This window comes from Candoia aspera, chromosome 1 (genome assembly GCF_035149785.1).
Source record: "Candoia aspera isolate rCanAsp1 chromosome 1, rCanAsp1.hap2, whole genome shotgun sequence".
NCBI classification, from domain to species: Eukaryota; Metazoa; Chordata; class Lepidosauria; order Squamata; family Boidae; genus Candoia; species Candoia aspera.
In genome coordinates this window covers 54627589-54644559 of record NC_086153.1, presented here as the reverse complement: position 1 = coordinate 54644559, position 16971 = coordinate 54627589, and the positions used below count along the sequence as shown (strand labels likewise).

The 16971-nt window shown below is 36.3% G+C and overlaps 1 protein-coding gene across 4 annotated transcripts in view; it reads left to right on the top strand.

Moving 5' to 3' along the window:
* CDC42BPA (CDC42 binding protein kinase alpha) overlaps positions 1 to 16971 on the top strand; it is a 235779-nt gene that overhangs the window by 125528 nt on the left and 93280 nt on the right. For all 4 annotated transcript variants that reach the window (XM_063304306.1, XM_063304323.1, XM_063304317.1 and 1 more), the window contains exons 10-12: positions 1014 to 1180; positions 2509 to 2631; positions 16671 to 16804. In XM_063304306.1, the coding sequence (XP_063160376.1) occupies positions 1014 to 1180; positions 2509 to 2631; positions 16671 to 16804 (424 nt within the window). The remainder of the gene's footprint in view (positions 1 to 1013; positions 1181 to 2508; positions 2632 to 16670; positions 16805 to 16971) is intronic.

The window sequence follows — 16971 nt, the reverse complement described above, 5'->3', positions numbered from 1 at the left end:
AGCAAGACAATGACTCAAAACACATAAGCTGTACGCCCAAAGAACGATTAAAGCAGAAGGAAGTTAATGTTTTGGAATGGCCAAGTCAATGTCCTGCCCTTAATCCTATAGAAATGTTGTTGAAGGACCTGAAGTAGGCAGCTCATGAGAGGAAGTCCACCAACATCCCTGAGTTGAAGCTATTCTGTAAGGAAGAATGGGCTAAAATTCCCCCAGGCTGATGTGCAGGACTGATCAACAGTTATCAGAAATATGTAGTTTCAGTTATTGCTGCCCAAGGGAGGCGCACCAGTTACTGAAAGCAAAGCTTCACATGCTCTTGCCACACACAAATACATAGCTTTGAATCATTTATCCTGAATAAATCACTGAACAAGTATAATGTTTTTGACTCATTTATTTAATTGGGTTCTCTTTATCTAGTTTTAGGACTTGTATGGGGGAACAAGTCATATTTTAGGTCATGTTTATGCAGAAATACTGAAAATTCAAAAAGGTTCACAAACTTTTAAGTACCACTGTATAATCTGAGATATTTTAAGAGTATATTTAACTATGTGGGTAAATTTTAGTTAATTTTTCCATTGAAAAATTAGGGTTGGAACTATTTTATTGCTGGAATGGGGAGATGTGACAAAACTATTCTGTTCCCTCATTATGGGTGTCCCCAACACACCCTCAAAATTAACTCTGGATATTTGGAAGATCATTAGGAGTCAATTTGGAAGGTTATAAGAGGGAGGAGAGACAATGTTTGTGAGTGGATTTCATCATAATGTACAAGTGGATTTCTACTTGAATTATGTTGAATTTCAGTTGCAATTTATGATGGCCTCATGCATACATTTGCAAAAATACTGTACAATAAAGAGGCATAACCAGTTTCAGTTTTCTGCTGGAATGTATGTGTGAACTTTCAATTATCCTTATCTGAACTTTTAATTATCCTAATATGAAAGTCATAAAGATCAATCTGTTAAAATGTTTCTAAAACCGATTAACTATCTTCTCAGTGTCCTTTCGGATCGCAGTAGTCTAAGATTTGCAGCTGGGCAACGTGTAATGGACCTTGACGCCAGTGTTCAAAGAACACTTGAGGATACCTTAGCTACAGAAGCATATGAGAGACGAATAAGACGTTTAGAGCAGGAAAAGCTAGAACTTAGCAGAAAACTTCAAGGTATTCGTGTATAAAGTATACGTGATTATCTCAGTTAATTTTTGATTCTGTGACATTCTTCATGTAGTGGAAAGACCTTATATTACTACTTTTTCAGTAGAAACAGTATTTGAAAAGATTCCATATATAACTAAATATTAATTTACTGTGGTATAGTCAGTTACAACTTAATAATGATTTTGAATGAAAAGATTGTATTTTACAAGTAGGGATGACAAAAAATTAATAATATTTTGATACTGCAAAGACAGTTGGACATATAGCCAAGGTATTATTAAGAGATTTCCAGAAGGGAGGGATGGAGGGAGGGAGGGAAAATGACAATGTATTGAGCAAAATTAAAACCAAGTCATGCCCAATCCATGGTTTACAACTTTAGAATACGTGGAAGTAAAATTGTTAGTGGTGGATACCTGAGCTCTAGGCTTTATTAGGGTGTTTTGTATGAGTATGAGAGTATGGAGAGAGCTTGAAGAAACATAGATATGAGGGTATTTGAATGCTGAAAAGGAAGAATTAAAAATCTTCAAAAACAAGAAGCAAGTGAGACAATTAAAAGGAAAACTGGTGAGTAATGACAGGCAAAGCGGTGCTAGTACACTTTTTTAATTGGCTGATTCATAGGGTTTTTTCCAGAGTTTGCTGAGAAACAGATTCTTTTGCAACTTTGTCTAGATACATAATACTTTGACAGTACAACAGATTCCACTACTCTTATTAGCTTCAGATTTTTTTGATGTTTTAACTTGAGTGCACTGAACTTGAGGAAGTTTCATGATGCTTGCTCCTCCAGGCAAGACTTTTGCACAATTCAGTCCTCATACTCTAAATAGCAGTATGCAGTACTGTACATTTATTTAGATGAAAGATACCTCTTTTTAAGTGGGAGACAAGGTGTTCTTTTAGTTAAATTACTCTACTTTTCATGTGGACATAGGATGCAGCCTGTAAGAGCTACTTTGAGATGTAAACATGTGCAAATAATACCTAGTTACATTTAGTACAAATATCAATTGGTGAACTAGGTACTATACTTTTAAAAATATTTTAAAGTTTAATAGTTTAATATTCATGTTCTTAGTGTTCTTGATCACTAGAAGAAAGTGAAGGTCACTTCCTTTTTCTGAAGGAAGTCATAAAAGTTCAAAAAGTCTGGAATGAGAGAAAGTTTTATAGAATCTATAAAAGAAGGAGTCAGAATATGACAGTCAATTGTCAGGCCACAGATACCTCTTGGGTACCATATTATGATTTTGAAATGCCAAAACCTATGGATTGAAACTTTTGAATTCAGTTTCTTACAAATATATCTCCCTTGCTTTTTTAAGAGTCCACACAAACAGTCCAGGCCCTACATTATTCAACTATAGATGGTCCATTAACAGCAAGCAAAGATTTAGAAATTAAGAGCCTGAAGGAAGAAATTGAAACATTGAGAAAACAAGTCATTGGTAAGTCTAAGAATTTAATATTGAAAACATTACAACTTCTTTCCCAACTTTTGTGTTCTGCTCAAACAGAACATACAATATCTTTCTTCACAAATGTTTATACTCTTATATTTATCATCCAATGTAAACTGTCTACAGGTAGACCTTGCTTACCAACTGCCTCATGCAGCTATTGTCAAAGTTACGACAGTGCTGAAAAAATAACTTTGCAACCAAGGCATGCATTTATGACTTTTCTAGCAACTCTCTCTGAGTCATGTGTTTGCCATTACAGTCAGTTAGTACGTGTTGTCCTGTGCCTGACCCGTTTTTTTCTCATTACCCCCCTCCCACAGAGTAGAGAGATTGCCTAAACAAGTGATCTCTTTAGGCAGTCTCTCCTGTGCCTGACCTGTTGTTTTTTAGCTCCCCCCACCCCGCAGGAGAGCAGAGAGATTGGAGAGAAAGGGATCACAAGAGAATAAGCAGGCACACAATGGGGAATACACATCAAAAGGCATGCACTTGCACTAGCTGCTTGCCTGGCATGCTCAGGGTTAATTAATTAATTCCCTTCTTGCTAATTATCCCAGCACTGAGGTGAGCATTCCAAAGGGTGGGGGAGTGGAGAAAAAGAAAAGCTCAGCTGTGGTCATGTGATTTTCTACTTAGTGACCCCATCACTTAGTAACTGTGTTGCGAGTACCAATTGTGGTAGGTAAATGAGGACTGTACTTTTACATTTATCATACAGTTATTTAAATGATTGATTGAATATGTGTTGGTTGACTTGTGGCAACCACATATATAGACCATCTCTAGGATGATCTGTCCACCTGGCCCATCATGTCTCCCAATGGTGCACTTATCACCACTATAATCTACCATACTGCTATTTGTCCGTTTCCTTCTATCTTTTTGCCTGTTACGGACTTCTCAAGGTCTTTACAAAATATGATAATTTGAGCTGGGTCGTTGTATAATGTGTCTGAAGTAGGATAATTTGAGCCTGGTCATTTGTGCCCCAGATGAGACTCTGGATTGGATGATTGGTTTATTTTATTGCTTATCCATGGTATTCTTAAGAAACTTCTCCAACATCAAATTTCAAAAGCATTATTACTCTTTCTATGCTGTTTCTTCAATTTTCACATCCATCGAGTGTCATAGTGTCAAACTATTGCTTGCACAATTCTGATCTTTGCAGTATAAATACATCTTGGCATCAGAATATCTTTCCCAAGGGCTTCATTGCTACTCTACCAAGTGCTAGTCTGCAGCGTATTACTTGATCGCTGGTTCTTTTATGTTGATATCAGTCCAAAAAAGTAGAGGCTATCCATGGTTCAGTGTACCTATTGTCATTAATTTGATCTTCTTTATATTTAATTGTAGGCCCATTTTTTTTCACTTTGCTCTTGAGTTTTATTAGTAGAGCTTTTCAGCCATCAGAGTAGTATCATCAAGGTAGTGCAGTTTATTGATACGTCTTCCTCCAGTTTTAAAACCATGTATATCTTCTTCCAATCCAGCCTCTCTGAGTATATACCTGTCATATAGGTTGAATAAATAGGGAATATACAACCTTGTCTCATTCCTTTTCTGATCTGGGACCAGTCCTTTGCCATGTTCTGTGCAGACCATGTCCTTCTGTCCTGTTGGTAATTTTTTGCATGAGGACAATGAGATTTTCTGGGATTCCCATTTTCTTAAGGGCATTCCACAGCTTGACATGGTCAACACAGTCAAAAGCCTTTCTATAACACATACAGACTTTTAAAATATAGTCTTTCAACTTCTCAATTATTCAGGGTGCAACAGCAATAATTATGTGTCTTTCATTCCTCAGCCTTTTCTAAAACCAGCTTGAATATCTGGTATTTCCCTTTCCATGTAGAGCTCTAATTTGTGTGGGATGACCCTAAGCATTGTTTTGCTAGCATGCGAAATTAAGGATATTGTTTGATAGTTTGCAGACTGTTAAGTTTCCTTTCTTTGGTATTAGTCTATAGACTGACCTCTTCCAATCCATTGGCCACTGTTTGCTTGCATAGTTTGGTTAGAACCTTCACTGATCCTTCTGTTGTTTTCCATATTTTTGTAGGTATTCTATCAATTCCTTACAATTTGGTAATGACTAGAGTACCAACCTAACTTCATTTTGTAGTAAACTACTAAAGTTCTTGTAAATGGGGAATATTTTCTAAATTATCTTGGATAGTGATATCTCTATTGTACAGAATTTCAGTACCCTCCTTCCAGCTTTGCTTCATCTTCTTCCAATCAGATACTATCTGTCCATTCTCATTCTTTAGCATACCAATTCAAGGTTGGAACAGCTTCCTGAGTTCAGAGATGTTTTGAAAAATTCCTTGCTGTTTCCACCTTTCATGTCTTTACAGATGTCATTGTTATACTACTTACCAGGGCAGCTCTTCTCCCAAGGATTAAGCATCTTCTGATTTCCTGACTGCAGTCAGCATCTGCAGTAATCTTCGCACCTAGAAATACAAAGCCTTTCACTGCTTCTACATTTTCTCCCTCTATTTGCCAGTTATCAATCAAGCTGGTTGCCATAATCTTGGTCTTTTTGAGGTTTAGCTGCAAGCCAGCTTTTGCACTTTCTTCTTTCACCTTCATCATAAGGCTCCTCAGTTCCTCTTCGCTTTCAGCCATCAAAGTGGTATCATCTGCATATCTGAGATGGTTAATGTTTCTTCCAGCGATTTTAACTCCAGCCTTGGATTCCTCAAGCCCAGCATGTTGCATGATGTGTTCTGCGTACAAGCTGAATAGGTAGGGTGAGAGTATACAGCCCTGCCGTACTCCTTTCCCAATCTTAAACCAGTCCGTTGTTCCGTGGTCTGTTCTTACCGTTGCTACTTGGTCGTTATACAGATTCCTCAGGAGGCATACAAGATGACTTGGTATCCCCATACCACTAAGAACTTGCCACAATTTGTTATGGTTCACACAGTCAAAGGCTTTAGAATAGTCAATAAGACAGAAATAGATGTTTTTCTGAAACTCCCTGGCTTTTTCTATTATCCAAGCGAATATTGGCAATTTGGTCCCTAGTTCCTGTGCCTTTTCTAAACCCAGCTTGTACATCTGGCAATTCTCACTCCATGAATTGCTGAAGTCTACCTTGCAGGATCTTGAGCATTACCTTACTGGCATGTGAAATGAGTGCCACTGTTCGATAGTTTGAACATTCTTTAATGTTTCCCTTTTTTGGTATGGGGATATAAGTTGATTTTTTCCAATCTGATGGCCATTCCTGTGTTTTCCAAATTTGCTGGCATATAGCATGCATTACTTTGACAGCATCATCTTGCAAGATTTTGAACAGTTCAGCTGGGATGCCATCGTCTCCTGCTGCCTTGTTATTAGCAATGCTTCTTAAGGCCCATTCAACCTCTCTCTTCAGGATGTCTGGCTCTAGCTCCCTGACCACACCGTCAAAGCTATCCCCGATATTGTTATCCTTCCTATACAGGTCTTCCGTATATTCTTGCCACCTTTTCTTGATCTCTTCTTCTTCTGTTAGGTCCTTGCCATCTTTGTTTTTGATCATACCCATTTTGGCCTGGAATTTACCTCCAATGTTTCTAATTTTCTGGAAGAGGTCTCTTGTCCTTCCTATTCTGCTGTCTTCTTCCACTTCTGCACATTGCTTGTTTAAAAACAATTCCTTATCTCTTCTGGCTAACCTCTGGAATTCTGCATTTAATTGGGCATACCTCCCCCTATCACTGTTGCCTTTTGCTTTCCTTCTTTCTTGGGCTACTTCTAGTGTCTCAGCAGACAGCCATTTTGCCTTCTTGGTTTTCTCTTTCTTTGGGATGTATTTTGTTTCCGCCTCCTGAACAATGTTGCAAACTTCTGTCCATTGTTCTTCCGGGACCCTATCTACTAAATCCAGTCCCTTAAATTGATTCTTCACCTCCACTGCATATTCCTTAGGAATCTTAGTGAGCTCATATCTAGCTGATCTGTGGGCCTTCCCTAATCTCTTGAGTGTGATCCTAAATTGTGCAAAAAGAAGTTCACGATCGGACTTGTTTTTACCGACTGTATAGATGTCCGCCACCTTTGGCTGCAAAGGATGTAGTCAATCTGATTTCGGTGTTGTCCATCTGGTGAAGTCCATGTATAAAGCCATCTCTTAGGTTGTTGGAAGAGAGTGTTTGTTATGCAGAGAGAGTTGTCTTGGCAAAATTCTATCAGCCTATGTCCTGCTTCATTTTGTTCTCCCAGGCCATGCTTACCTGTAATTCCAGGTGTCATTTGACTGCCCACCTTAGCATTCCAATCTCCCGTGATGAAAATAACATCTCTTTTAGGCGTGTTGTCCAGTAGGTGCTGCAGATCCTCATAGAACTGCTCTACTTCAGCTTCTTCAGCATCTTTGGTTGGGGCGTATATTTGGATCACTGTGATGTTAGATGGCTTACCCTGAATTCGAATTCTTATCCCTCCCAGGATAGACCTCCTCATCACAATGATGTAGTACAGCAGGACTTGGGGGGGCTTATTATTTATATATATTTGAGTATGGTAAAGGTCGAGTTCTTCTTTATTAAATTAATGTAATATCATTTGCATTTCATTTAAATTCTGTGTTCAGATTAGTACTCTAGTCTCAAAAATGGTACAGAAAAGGATAACCAAAATGAAGAGATGAGAGTACCACTATTACTAGAATATATCCAGGTTAGGAAATAAGATAATAACAAGAAGGCATGGTTAATTTGTTGTCTTGAATAAATGCATGAAGTGTATTATTTGTTCTTTTATTTTCTGCTCTTATAAAAGTAAGAATTCTAGGTCATCTTGCAATTCACTGATGGCAAAAAGACTGATGAAAAATCTCATTACACAATTCACTATGATAAGACGTGTAATAGTTACTAGCTTTAAAAGAGATTATATAAATTAATCAATTAGTCTTAGTCCCGACTGCTAAGTAGAGCTTCCCATTCTTAATTCTATTCCCTGTGATTCATATTTGTGGAGTTCTTCATTTTCATAATAGCATATCCAGAATGTTTCAAGCCTAATATTTTTGGTGACAGTCTTGCCCAGATTTGTATAGGGAGGAAGTAAAAGAGCTGCTCCTGCACATTCCTCCATTGTCTTCTAACCATATCTGTGGTAATTCATAGGAATTGTTCTTTCAGCATTTTCACCATTATTTCAGCAGACCTACCCCTTACTGTCAGTTAATTATGTCTGTAAAAGCACCTTTAGAAAGTGTCAGCTGTTTGCCAGCAGACTCCAGCCATCATGTGGCCACTCCATAGAAGAAAGACATGTTGTCAAGTCATATCCACACTAAGGAACTGTGATTAAATAGCCCCAGTTGAATCCCTCTTAGCTTCTTAGATTTATTATATGACAATTATTGTTTTTAATGCAATGGCTGCAGGTTTATGAAAAGTATCTATCTTGCCATAGTAGTAAACAAGTTCCTAGACTAAATGTATATCTTAGTATGACCTAGCAACATCATCTAAAATTTGGATTCAAACCCCAAGGTTCATTTTCTGTTAAGTCCTTCAGCAAAGTCTTTTATTTTTGCTAGCAATTTTGTATTAAATGCCACAGATGTGCAACACATTCCACACATGAAACAGATAGTTTTGAGATTACCATGCATAAACTGAAGCATGTATATTTTGGATATTTTGGTCCATATATGGAATGAATTAGGCTTTTTTCCCCCTGGATATGGACAGAAACATGCCAGGTAGAAGTAGAAATCTGATATTTATTCATATGTGCATGATATATGTTGTTTCAATTTATATCTCACAAGAAAATACACTGTTTTGGAATAACTGAACTTTTCTAGGGGCTCAGGGTGGCCAAGAGACAGGGAAAAAATTAAAACAACAACAAGATATATTTCAAAACTCAATTAAAAGTAATATTAAAACAATCAATTTAAAAGGCTTGGATGAAAAGAAAGGTTAAGACTCCTTTTCTAACACAGAAGAAAATGAAGGTTAAATATATCTTCCAAGGGAATGCATTCCATAACTTGGTCGTGGTGCCAGAAAAAGCCCTCTCTTGCCAAGTGAGCTTCTAATATCGCAAGCATCTTTGAGATGGTTTCATAGCTGTTGCTCAGATATTCAGGCCCTGAGCTATTAAGGGATTTGAAAATGAAAAACAAACTCTTCGATTTTCCCCGCAAAATCATTCAAATATATCAAAATTGTTGTAGTATGATCTTAGTATTTTTTTTATAGGAGAGCCATGTTAGACTATTGTAGCAAGAAATCAGGAATATGTTAGTACTTTTATTGACTAACAAATTTTATTAAGAGGAATAAGCTTTTGTGAGCCTTTTACTAAAACTTGTTAGTTGGAAAAGGTGCTACCAGATTCCTGATTTCTTAGTAACATAGTGGTTCCCAGAGCTATTTTCATTGTGCAGGTGTTGCTAATGAGAGAGCCAGTTTGGTATAGTGTTAAAGATACTGGGTTTGAGACTGCATTCTAGTCCTGCCTCAGGCACAAAGCCAGCTTGGTAGCTTTGGGTCAATCACTTTCTCTTAGCTCTAGGAAAAAGGCAGTGACAAACCACTTCCAAAAAATTTTGCCAAGAAAAGTACATTGGACTTGTCCAGGCAGTTGCCAGGAGTCCAGACTGACTGGAAGGCACAAAATCAATCTATCAATGTCATCAGCTTAGCTGCCCCAGTTGCATGAGAAAACTTCCAGACATTCTTCAAAAGTAGCCTTTCATAGACACTGTGTAGTGGTCCAAAAGGGTTTTAGCCAAGGCTTTGGTATTCATTGCCAGTCCCAAACAGCTATAGAAAAATTACAGTTGATTCAGTAGATGGACTTCTTCCTACTGCTACCTCATGGACATTCAGTTAGCTGTGGGATCAAGGAGCACTTCCAGCCTACAGATCTGTATTTTTAAGGGAAGGGAATGTGTTGCAGAGTGCTGGAAAGCGTTTGGCCAGAGATCAGAAATAAGACACCAGGCATTTCTACAAAAATAAGTGTATTTAAGGAAAGCATAAAACATAAACAGTTTCCTTATCCAGAGCCCTGGACAGGCAAGTCCTTAAATACAGAGAATCATTTTTTACAAGCTCATGCACAGGTGCAGAGCAGGAAAGAGAGGGCTGCTGAGCTGGGCTGGAAGAGAGGATGCAAAACAGAAACTGAAACTGAAACTTCTTGTGGCAAGTCCAGGCAAGTTCCCCCAGGCAATCAGCAGCTTTTTCTTATTTGGTCATCCTTTCCACACCCCAACCTGAGGACAATTAAGTCTGACCTTCTCACCCTGCCTAAGTGATTTGTTACCATGGTAACCAGGGCATCTTTGAGTCTTACTCCAGGCAGAAACAAAACAAATACCAACAGAATGCAGTACCATCAAGAATAAGCTAAATTCCAATTCTTGAATCTGGATTCCCATTGACTACCAGGACAATCAGAATTGTATTTGGTTTTAGCTTGTTCACTTACATCTAGCTGATTAATGAACTTTAGGAAGCAATCAGGGGTATCAGTAATGAAGTAAACTGTTAATCCTCTTCATCATAGTAATTGTTGTTCTTAAATGTTCATGCTGCCTATTGAGTTGATACTGTTCTTGCTATTTTAGACCTAACAAATTTGTGACCACAGTTCTTAATGTTTCTAGTAAGCATGTATGATGATATAGTTTTAAATAAACAATGAATCAACTCTTAGTTGGTATTTTAAAGCTTGTTGTTGGTTGCAGTCTTGGAATTAAATTGTACAGTAAGATGTATGATTTTTTAAAAAATTCTTAACAATAGCTGTTTTTCTAGATCACTGTTGCTTTATTTTGTGCATAAAATAACCCAAGATGGAAAACTATATTGAATACCTTTGGCATCTTAAATTTGTTGAAGTACGCTTGAAGCATTTTTAATCTGATCTGGGGGTTTTGTTTTTTGAAAAATCACCAAGTACAAAATAACATTTATGACTAATATACTGTAATATAGAAAAGCTTACTCATTCTGAGAAGTATGTCTGAGAAAAAATCAATGAGAAAATACTAGATTTCATTACTGAAAAGATGTGTCTGATCCTGAAATTATTTCTTTTAGTTATTGATTTTTATAATGGTATTTTTATATTTTAAATAATTCATTTGAAACTAGACTGGTAGATTTACAGGATTAGGTCTATCTTATGATTGCTCGTGCTGTGGATTTTTTTTTAACCTCTTAAAGGCTTCCTGGCCCACATGCATGTAGTTCATAGTCTCTTATTTTCCCCCCAATTAGTTATTTTCCCCCCAATTATTTGTTTGAACTAAAATATTTTTGATGGCTCTGATTTCTTACTTCTCTGGCTTCTAATAGATTTTTGATGGCAGTTTTTGGTATTGTAGTTACTGTTTTTATTTTAGCTATGTTGGGTTTTTTTTTATCGGAAGACAGGTTATAAATATTTTACATAAATACTTTTTCAAAATGTAGTAATGAATGCTAAGAAAAGTATACATTTATTCTATATGTTGGTGTCTTACATTTTCTTTATTTAGTCATTCAATTTTTATACCACTTTTCTATTCAGTTTGAATGTTTTGTATTCTCTGAATGCATTTGAAGGATACAAAAATGCAAGACAAATTAATTAAAATTTATTTAAAATTTATTATTTTATAATAAAATTTATAATATATACTAAAATTATAAGCATTTAAATCCTCCCAATATGAGATGTATTTGGTTTTAGAAAAATAAACTTTAGAAAAATAAACTATTTTCTAAAGGTGAGGAAAGTGGAGGTGAAAGCAAGAGCAAATTTTCTGCAATGGCCTCATGTCTCTGGAAAACATTGTCACAAAAAGTCCACTGAGTTCCTTTTCTAAAGTTCAAGGAACCATCCAAGCATCTATTTTCAATAGTGTTCATTTGAGTTATATTTTTATGTGACTAATGATGTTTTTATTATTTTTTTATTTTAGTATAGTTTTGGATACTGTTATTTTTGTTTTAGTATATTTTGTTTTGAGTATTATTTTTGTTAGATTATTATTAATAATTGCTATTTATGTTAATTTTTATTGGTTTTCACCTTGGAAGCACCTTTACAGTCTATATCCCAAAAGTCTGCTTGAACATATTAAGTTGTTTACAGCTTTATAGAAGCTGTAAAAATGATACTATTCCACAGGATCTTTGAATCGTGACTGACAGCTAGTTTGCTGAATGATGAAACTCAACTTATTGCCAGTGGCAAGAGGACCATGGAAAGCAATGTGGTTTGGTGATAGTCAATGTTTCACTGCAGGAAGCTGGGCCAGACAGTGATGACGCTGAAAGGAAATCTCTTGTCACCCATACTTATTCAACATGTGCAAATATAAAGAAGAGTTTAAACTCTGGATAAAAGGAAATCTTTTCATTTCAGGAAAAGAATTTCGTGAAAAATTGTAGACTGTGGAAAAGGTAGCCTTTACTTTAAAGCAGAATTGATACATTTTTTCTTTTTTAGTCCCAGTTAATGCTGTTTTGGGGAGCTAAACCATCTAGTAATAATAAACAATACATCAAATCAACTAGCCAAATCAAATCTTTGAACATTAAAACAGAAGTAGCAATAACTTACTTTCCAGGCAGGTAAAGCACAAAGAAGTTAGTCGCTCCTTTCCTCTCCTTCCTTTTCTGTCTGCATTGTGTAGGCTGCTGGTTATTTTGTATTGTCTGTTGTGCAGCTTCACTGCTAGTGTACCCCATATGGCCTAGCCAGGTTAGAATGTGGGGTCCAGCAGCAACATCCTTGGCTAGGAGTAGAATTCTTTTGCACTTTTTATCTGCAAATATACTGTGCTCTTTATCTTTGGAACTTTCAGTTTTCAGACATGCTCCATCTCAAATTGAGAGTACAACAGGCCACTTAAGTACTCTTGTGATACGTTGTTTCACAGGTAGATTTTTAAGTTTAAGTTGGGAGAATAACCTGTCTACAGCTGTGGTCTGTCACAGGTAGCAGAAAAAGGGTTTTAAAAATCAGGCATTTATTGCAAATGTCAGTAAAACCTGATGATAGAGAATGGCTTTCTAAATTCTGCAACTTTATTATTGATTTTTAGAATATCAGATTTCAGGAATTATCTGAATTAGAACAATTGTCCAGGGAATATGTCTGATAAGCCACTGCCATATTTCTTGACAAGAAGTTCCATAGCTGCATACATCTCATCAGTTCCTGACATCAGGGTTTATGGCTGTAGAGCATAAAATGTAGAAACATCTCTGTTGAGGCCTGCAAATCTGTATATTTATTATTTAATAGATTAATATAGCCACCCATCTCATGGAATGTGACTCTGGGTGGTGTACAATGTATTCACGATTAAAAGCATAAAATGAACAACATAAATAAAAGATAAAAACGCAAGAATGTGGGAGAACACAGTCATTTAACATCACATAACCAGGCTCACCAGGGGATCCCCAATGTTGATGGAAAAACCACATTTTAAGATCCTTCTGGAAGGCAGACAGGGATGGAGCCAACCTCACCTCACCCATATTATCATATTATCACTTCACCCATATTATCAGAGGGATTGCTATCTTCAGTTTTAAAGAACATGTTCACTCTGAATTGGTACTCTGTAGATGGTCTTTGATCCTAACAGAGGCCATTGTGTCATTTTTTCACCTGTGGCACATGTCAGTTTTGAAAGTCCTGAGATACATTACAAAACTGGGCTGTTTTCACAGCAGTTGTCATGCATGATGTTGTACTGACTTCTAGCATTTTGCAAATTATTGAGAGGCCCAGCTGCAGCTTTTCCAATCAAAAATTTCACAATGCAATTGACAAGTTCTTGATTTTTTACGAACAGCACAGTCAAACAGAAAACTAGGATTTCTCCATTTGAAATTTCAGAGCTGTAGCTTCGGCTAACTTCTCCCTCTTTCCCAGGAAAATGATCTCAGTCAGCATCTTTTCAGTACCTCTGAAGCAAAAACAAATGGGCATGAGAGGCTTCAGGATAACTTTGGTCAAGATGTTGTACATAAGTAAAATGAATGCTATAACATTATACTGTGTGCTTTGTTTATTTCTTAGTTTCTAATAGTTTGTTTTAAAAATAAAAGCTTTGGGGAATATGTTCTTTTTGCAGTTTCAGAAATAATAAATGTAATAAACATTAAATTGAGTTAGGGATTTAATTATTTAATTTAAATGCTTTTAATTAGGAATAATGAAAGCCAACTATATATAATAAGATGTAAACTACAGAATATTGTCTAGAATAAGGTCACACTTGCTGATTTTAAGAACATGCACAAAATACTAAGCACCCTTCAATTTAATTTGCTAAATTATACACCACAACTTTTGGCTTAGACAGTATCTCACCTGCAATATGCTTCATTACATTTTTTTTTCTTAAGAGAAAATAATAGCATAACTTGCATTACATCTTGTGCTTCTACATCATGAAATTGGAAACTCTTAACCAGTTTCTCAACTTTTTGACCCTAGAGAAACCCTTGAAATAATTTTCAGGCCTCAGGGAACCTCTGCACATTCAGGCTCAAAAATAGGCCAAAAGTTACAAAATTATTATATTTGTTTTATGTGTAGGCCTATATATATACATATACATATACACATACATACATACATACATACACACACACACTCATACACACACATACATACACATATACATACACACTGTGTGTGTGTGTGTGTATGCGCATTAACAGTGTTCTTAAAATAAAGAAACTTACCTCTTTAATGTGAAGTTGCCTAAATTTGAAATAATTTTTTAAATAAATTGTGATTTCCCAGGGAACCTCTACTGACCTCTCATGGAACCCTAGGGTTCCATGGAACCCTGGTTGAGAAACGCTGCTCTTAAGTAGCAGTTGCAGATAAGAATTCTATGTTTACTTCAAAGATACTTACTTTAAGAAGTCAAGGGTGCTTCTTAAAATCTGAGTTCAACGTTTCTTTGTAGAGATTTGAATTTTTTTTCTTATTTAGAATTAAATTTACTAACATTAAGACTAAATATTGTGCTTCCGTTGTTTCTACATGGTGGTTGCAAAGAGCATATTTATTCCTGTTCGTGTTCTTTTCTATCTTAGGCTCAGTTATTGTCTCTACTCATCCTGCATGCCCATGTTTTCATGTTTCTGTCACCTTCCTTGGTCTATGCCTTTATTCTGAAATAACAAAAGTAAAATGGAGGCAAAATTGCACAGCCAACCCCAAAATCGAGATATCAACTTGATTCTGTACATTGTTTTTCTAAAAGCAACACTTGTGGGTTGATATTATTCCAGAAGTAATAAAGGAAATGTTAAGAAATGTAGCATAAGGGCTTGGCTATGGTTTCTTCAGGGTAGCAATTCTTCATTTTTTCTATTCAGTTTTATTTCTCATCAGTGCAGATATCTGAGGGTGAGAGATGAATTGCTCCTTCTGCTGTGCATTTGTCATAGTTAATGTCTCATTTTATAACCAAGTGGATTGATATCTAGGATGTGATGATATTGTTTCCTTGCCTGTTCAGTCTATGGGCCCTTTGACAACTTTTGTACAGTGCTTGTCTATAAATCCCTTTGTCTTTTTAGTTCAGACTATTCAGATTACCATGCACACAAGACATAACAGAGAAGTATGCCTCCCACTAGCATTGCCATAGGCTAAGTATCATGCACTTAAATTTTATCTTTGCAGGGAGATGGCCTTGTACACCTAGGATTTATAACTCACTGCCTAGGGAAGGTCATCTCACACCCTATTTAATGGCCTTCTCCCACAAGGTGTGTATCTTCCTTTTTAAAAAGGCCTTTGTTGAAAAGGAAGTTACTTTACCATTTTGTTTTTAATTAATCCTCCTATGGAGAAATTTGTGCTCAACCTGGAGTTTTTAAATTAAAACTTTTAAATTATTAAACTATAAAGCCAAGCTCTTTGGGACCAGTATCCCAGATCCATAGAATACAGTAAAGGAGATATGAAATTCCCACTATGAGGTTAGAGAGTATTCTCAGATCTAGGAAGGGAAAATCTAAAATTAGAACAATTGACCACAGATTCCACACTAGCCTCCATGAGCTTTCCAGTTTCAGAAAGGAAAGAAAGTGGGGGGTTGGGGGGATACAATTTTCTCTTCTCCATCCTACAACCCTCCCTGACTGGAATCAATGCTAGATATATTTCTGGCATGGATGAAATCTGACCAGCTCTGTTGCTTGTAATGAGTGGGTAATTTTATAAATGAAATTATTTTTGGAACTGACTGAGAAAGGTATGAGAAATGCAAACGAGACATGGAATAGTGTCTTATAGTGGTTCATTGGACAAGGGCTAGGAAAACCCAGATTCAGATCTTGACTTTAGCCAGGGAAACTCACTGGAAGACTTTGGACAGTCAGTTTCTCTCAGCCAAATTTACTATTCAGGGTGGCGGTTGTGGGAAAATGAAGAGAAATCCCCCATGTAAGCAGCTTGATCTCCTGGAGAAAAGACTTTTCTGACCTTGCCAGGGCTATCCGAAACAAAGAACAGGGATTTAACAGAATACTTGCAAGGTACTGTGTTGTTTTGAAATACCAAGTGGCATGTGGTAATCTCTTGGAAACAGTATGATTTTCTACCCAACAAATTGTTTTGTTGTAAACTGCTGAGAGTCCCTCCTTGTGCGGGGAGATGGGTGGTGCTAAAAATTTGATTAAATAAATAAATATCAAATTGGCAACTATTGCATAGAGATGCAAAAGTAGGTTCTAATCTGTGTAAAAATCCTAGAATGTAATTAAGCTACATAACCTTGGTCTGGAGCTCAGAAGACAGTTTGAAGAAGAGATGGAGACAAAAGATTACTCACCTCTCATTTTGACTGGCAGAAAGTCCTGCTGCTGTAGTCAGCGCTTCACACATACAAACAGACAAATGACACCTAAACATTCAACACTTCAGAGAAGTTGGAATTAATCCTGGTTCCTTTTTGTTGTCCAAAGTGAGCAGTAGGGCTTACATATTAGTATTTTATGTTTTTCAGTAATTTTCTTTTATAGATTCTGGACAATTGGAGCAGCAACTTGAAGAGGCCAGTTCTGCACGAAGAGAATTAGAAGATGCTGCCAGACACATCAAAACTTATGAGAAACAGATCAAAGCACTAAAGCAAGAGAGGGATGATCTTAATAAGGTATAAACAATTATATCAACACTTTTATTTCTATTTCACTTTTAGAATATTTCACTTCAGATTCAGTGGTCTTAACTTAGAAACACAGCAAAAATGATTAGGCAAAATAAACATATCCAATCTGAATTTTGAGTGTATTTTCTGAAATTGTTATTATTAAAAAAAAA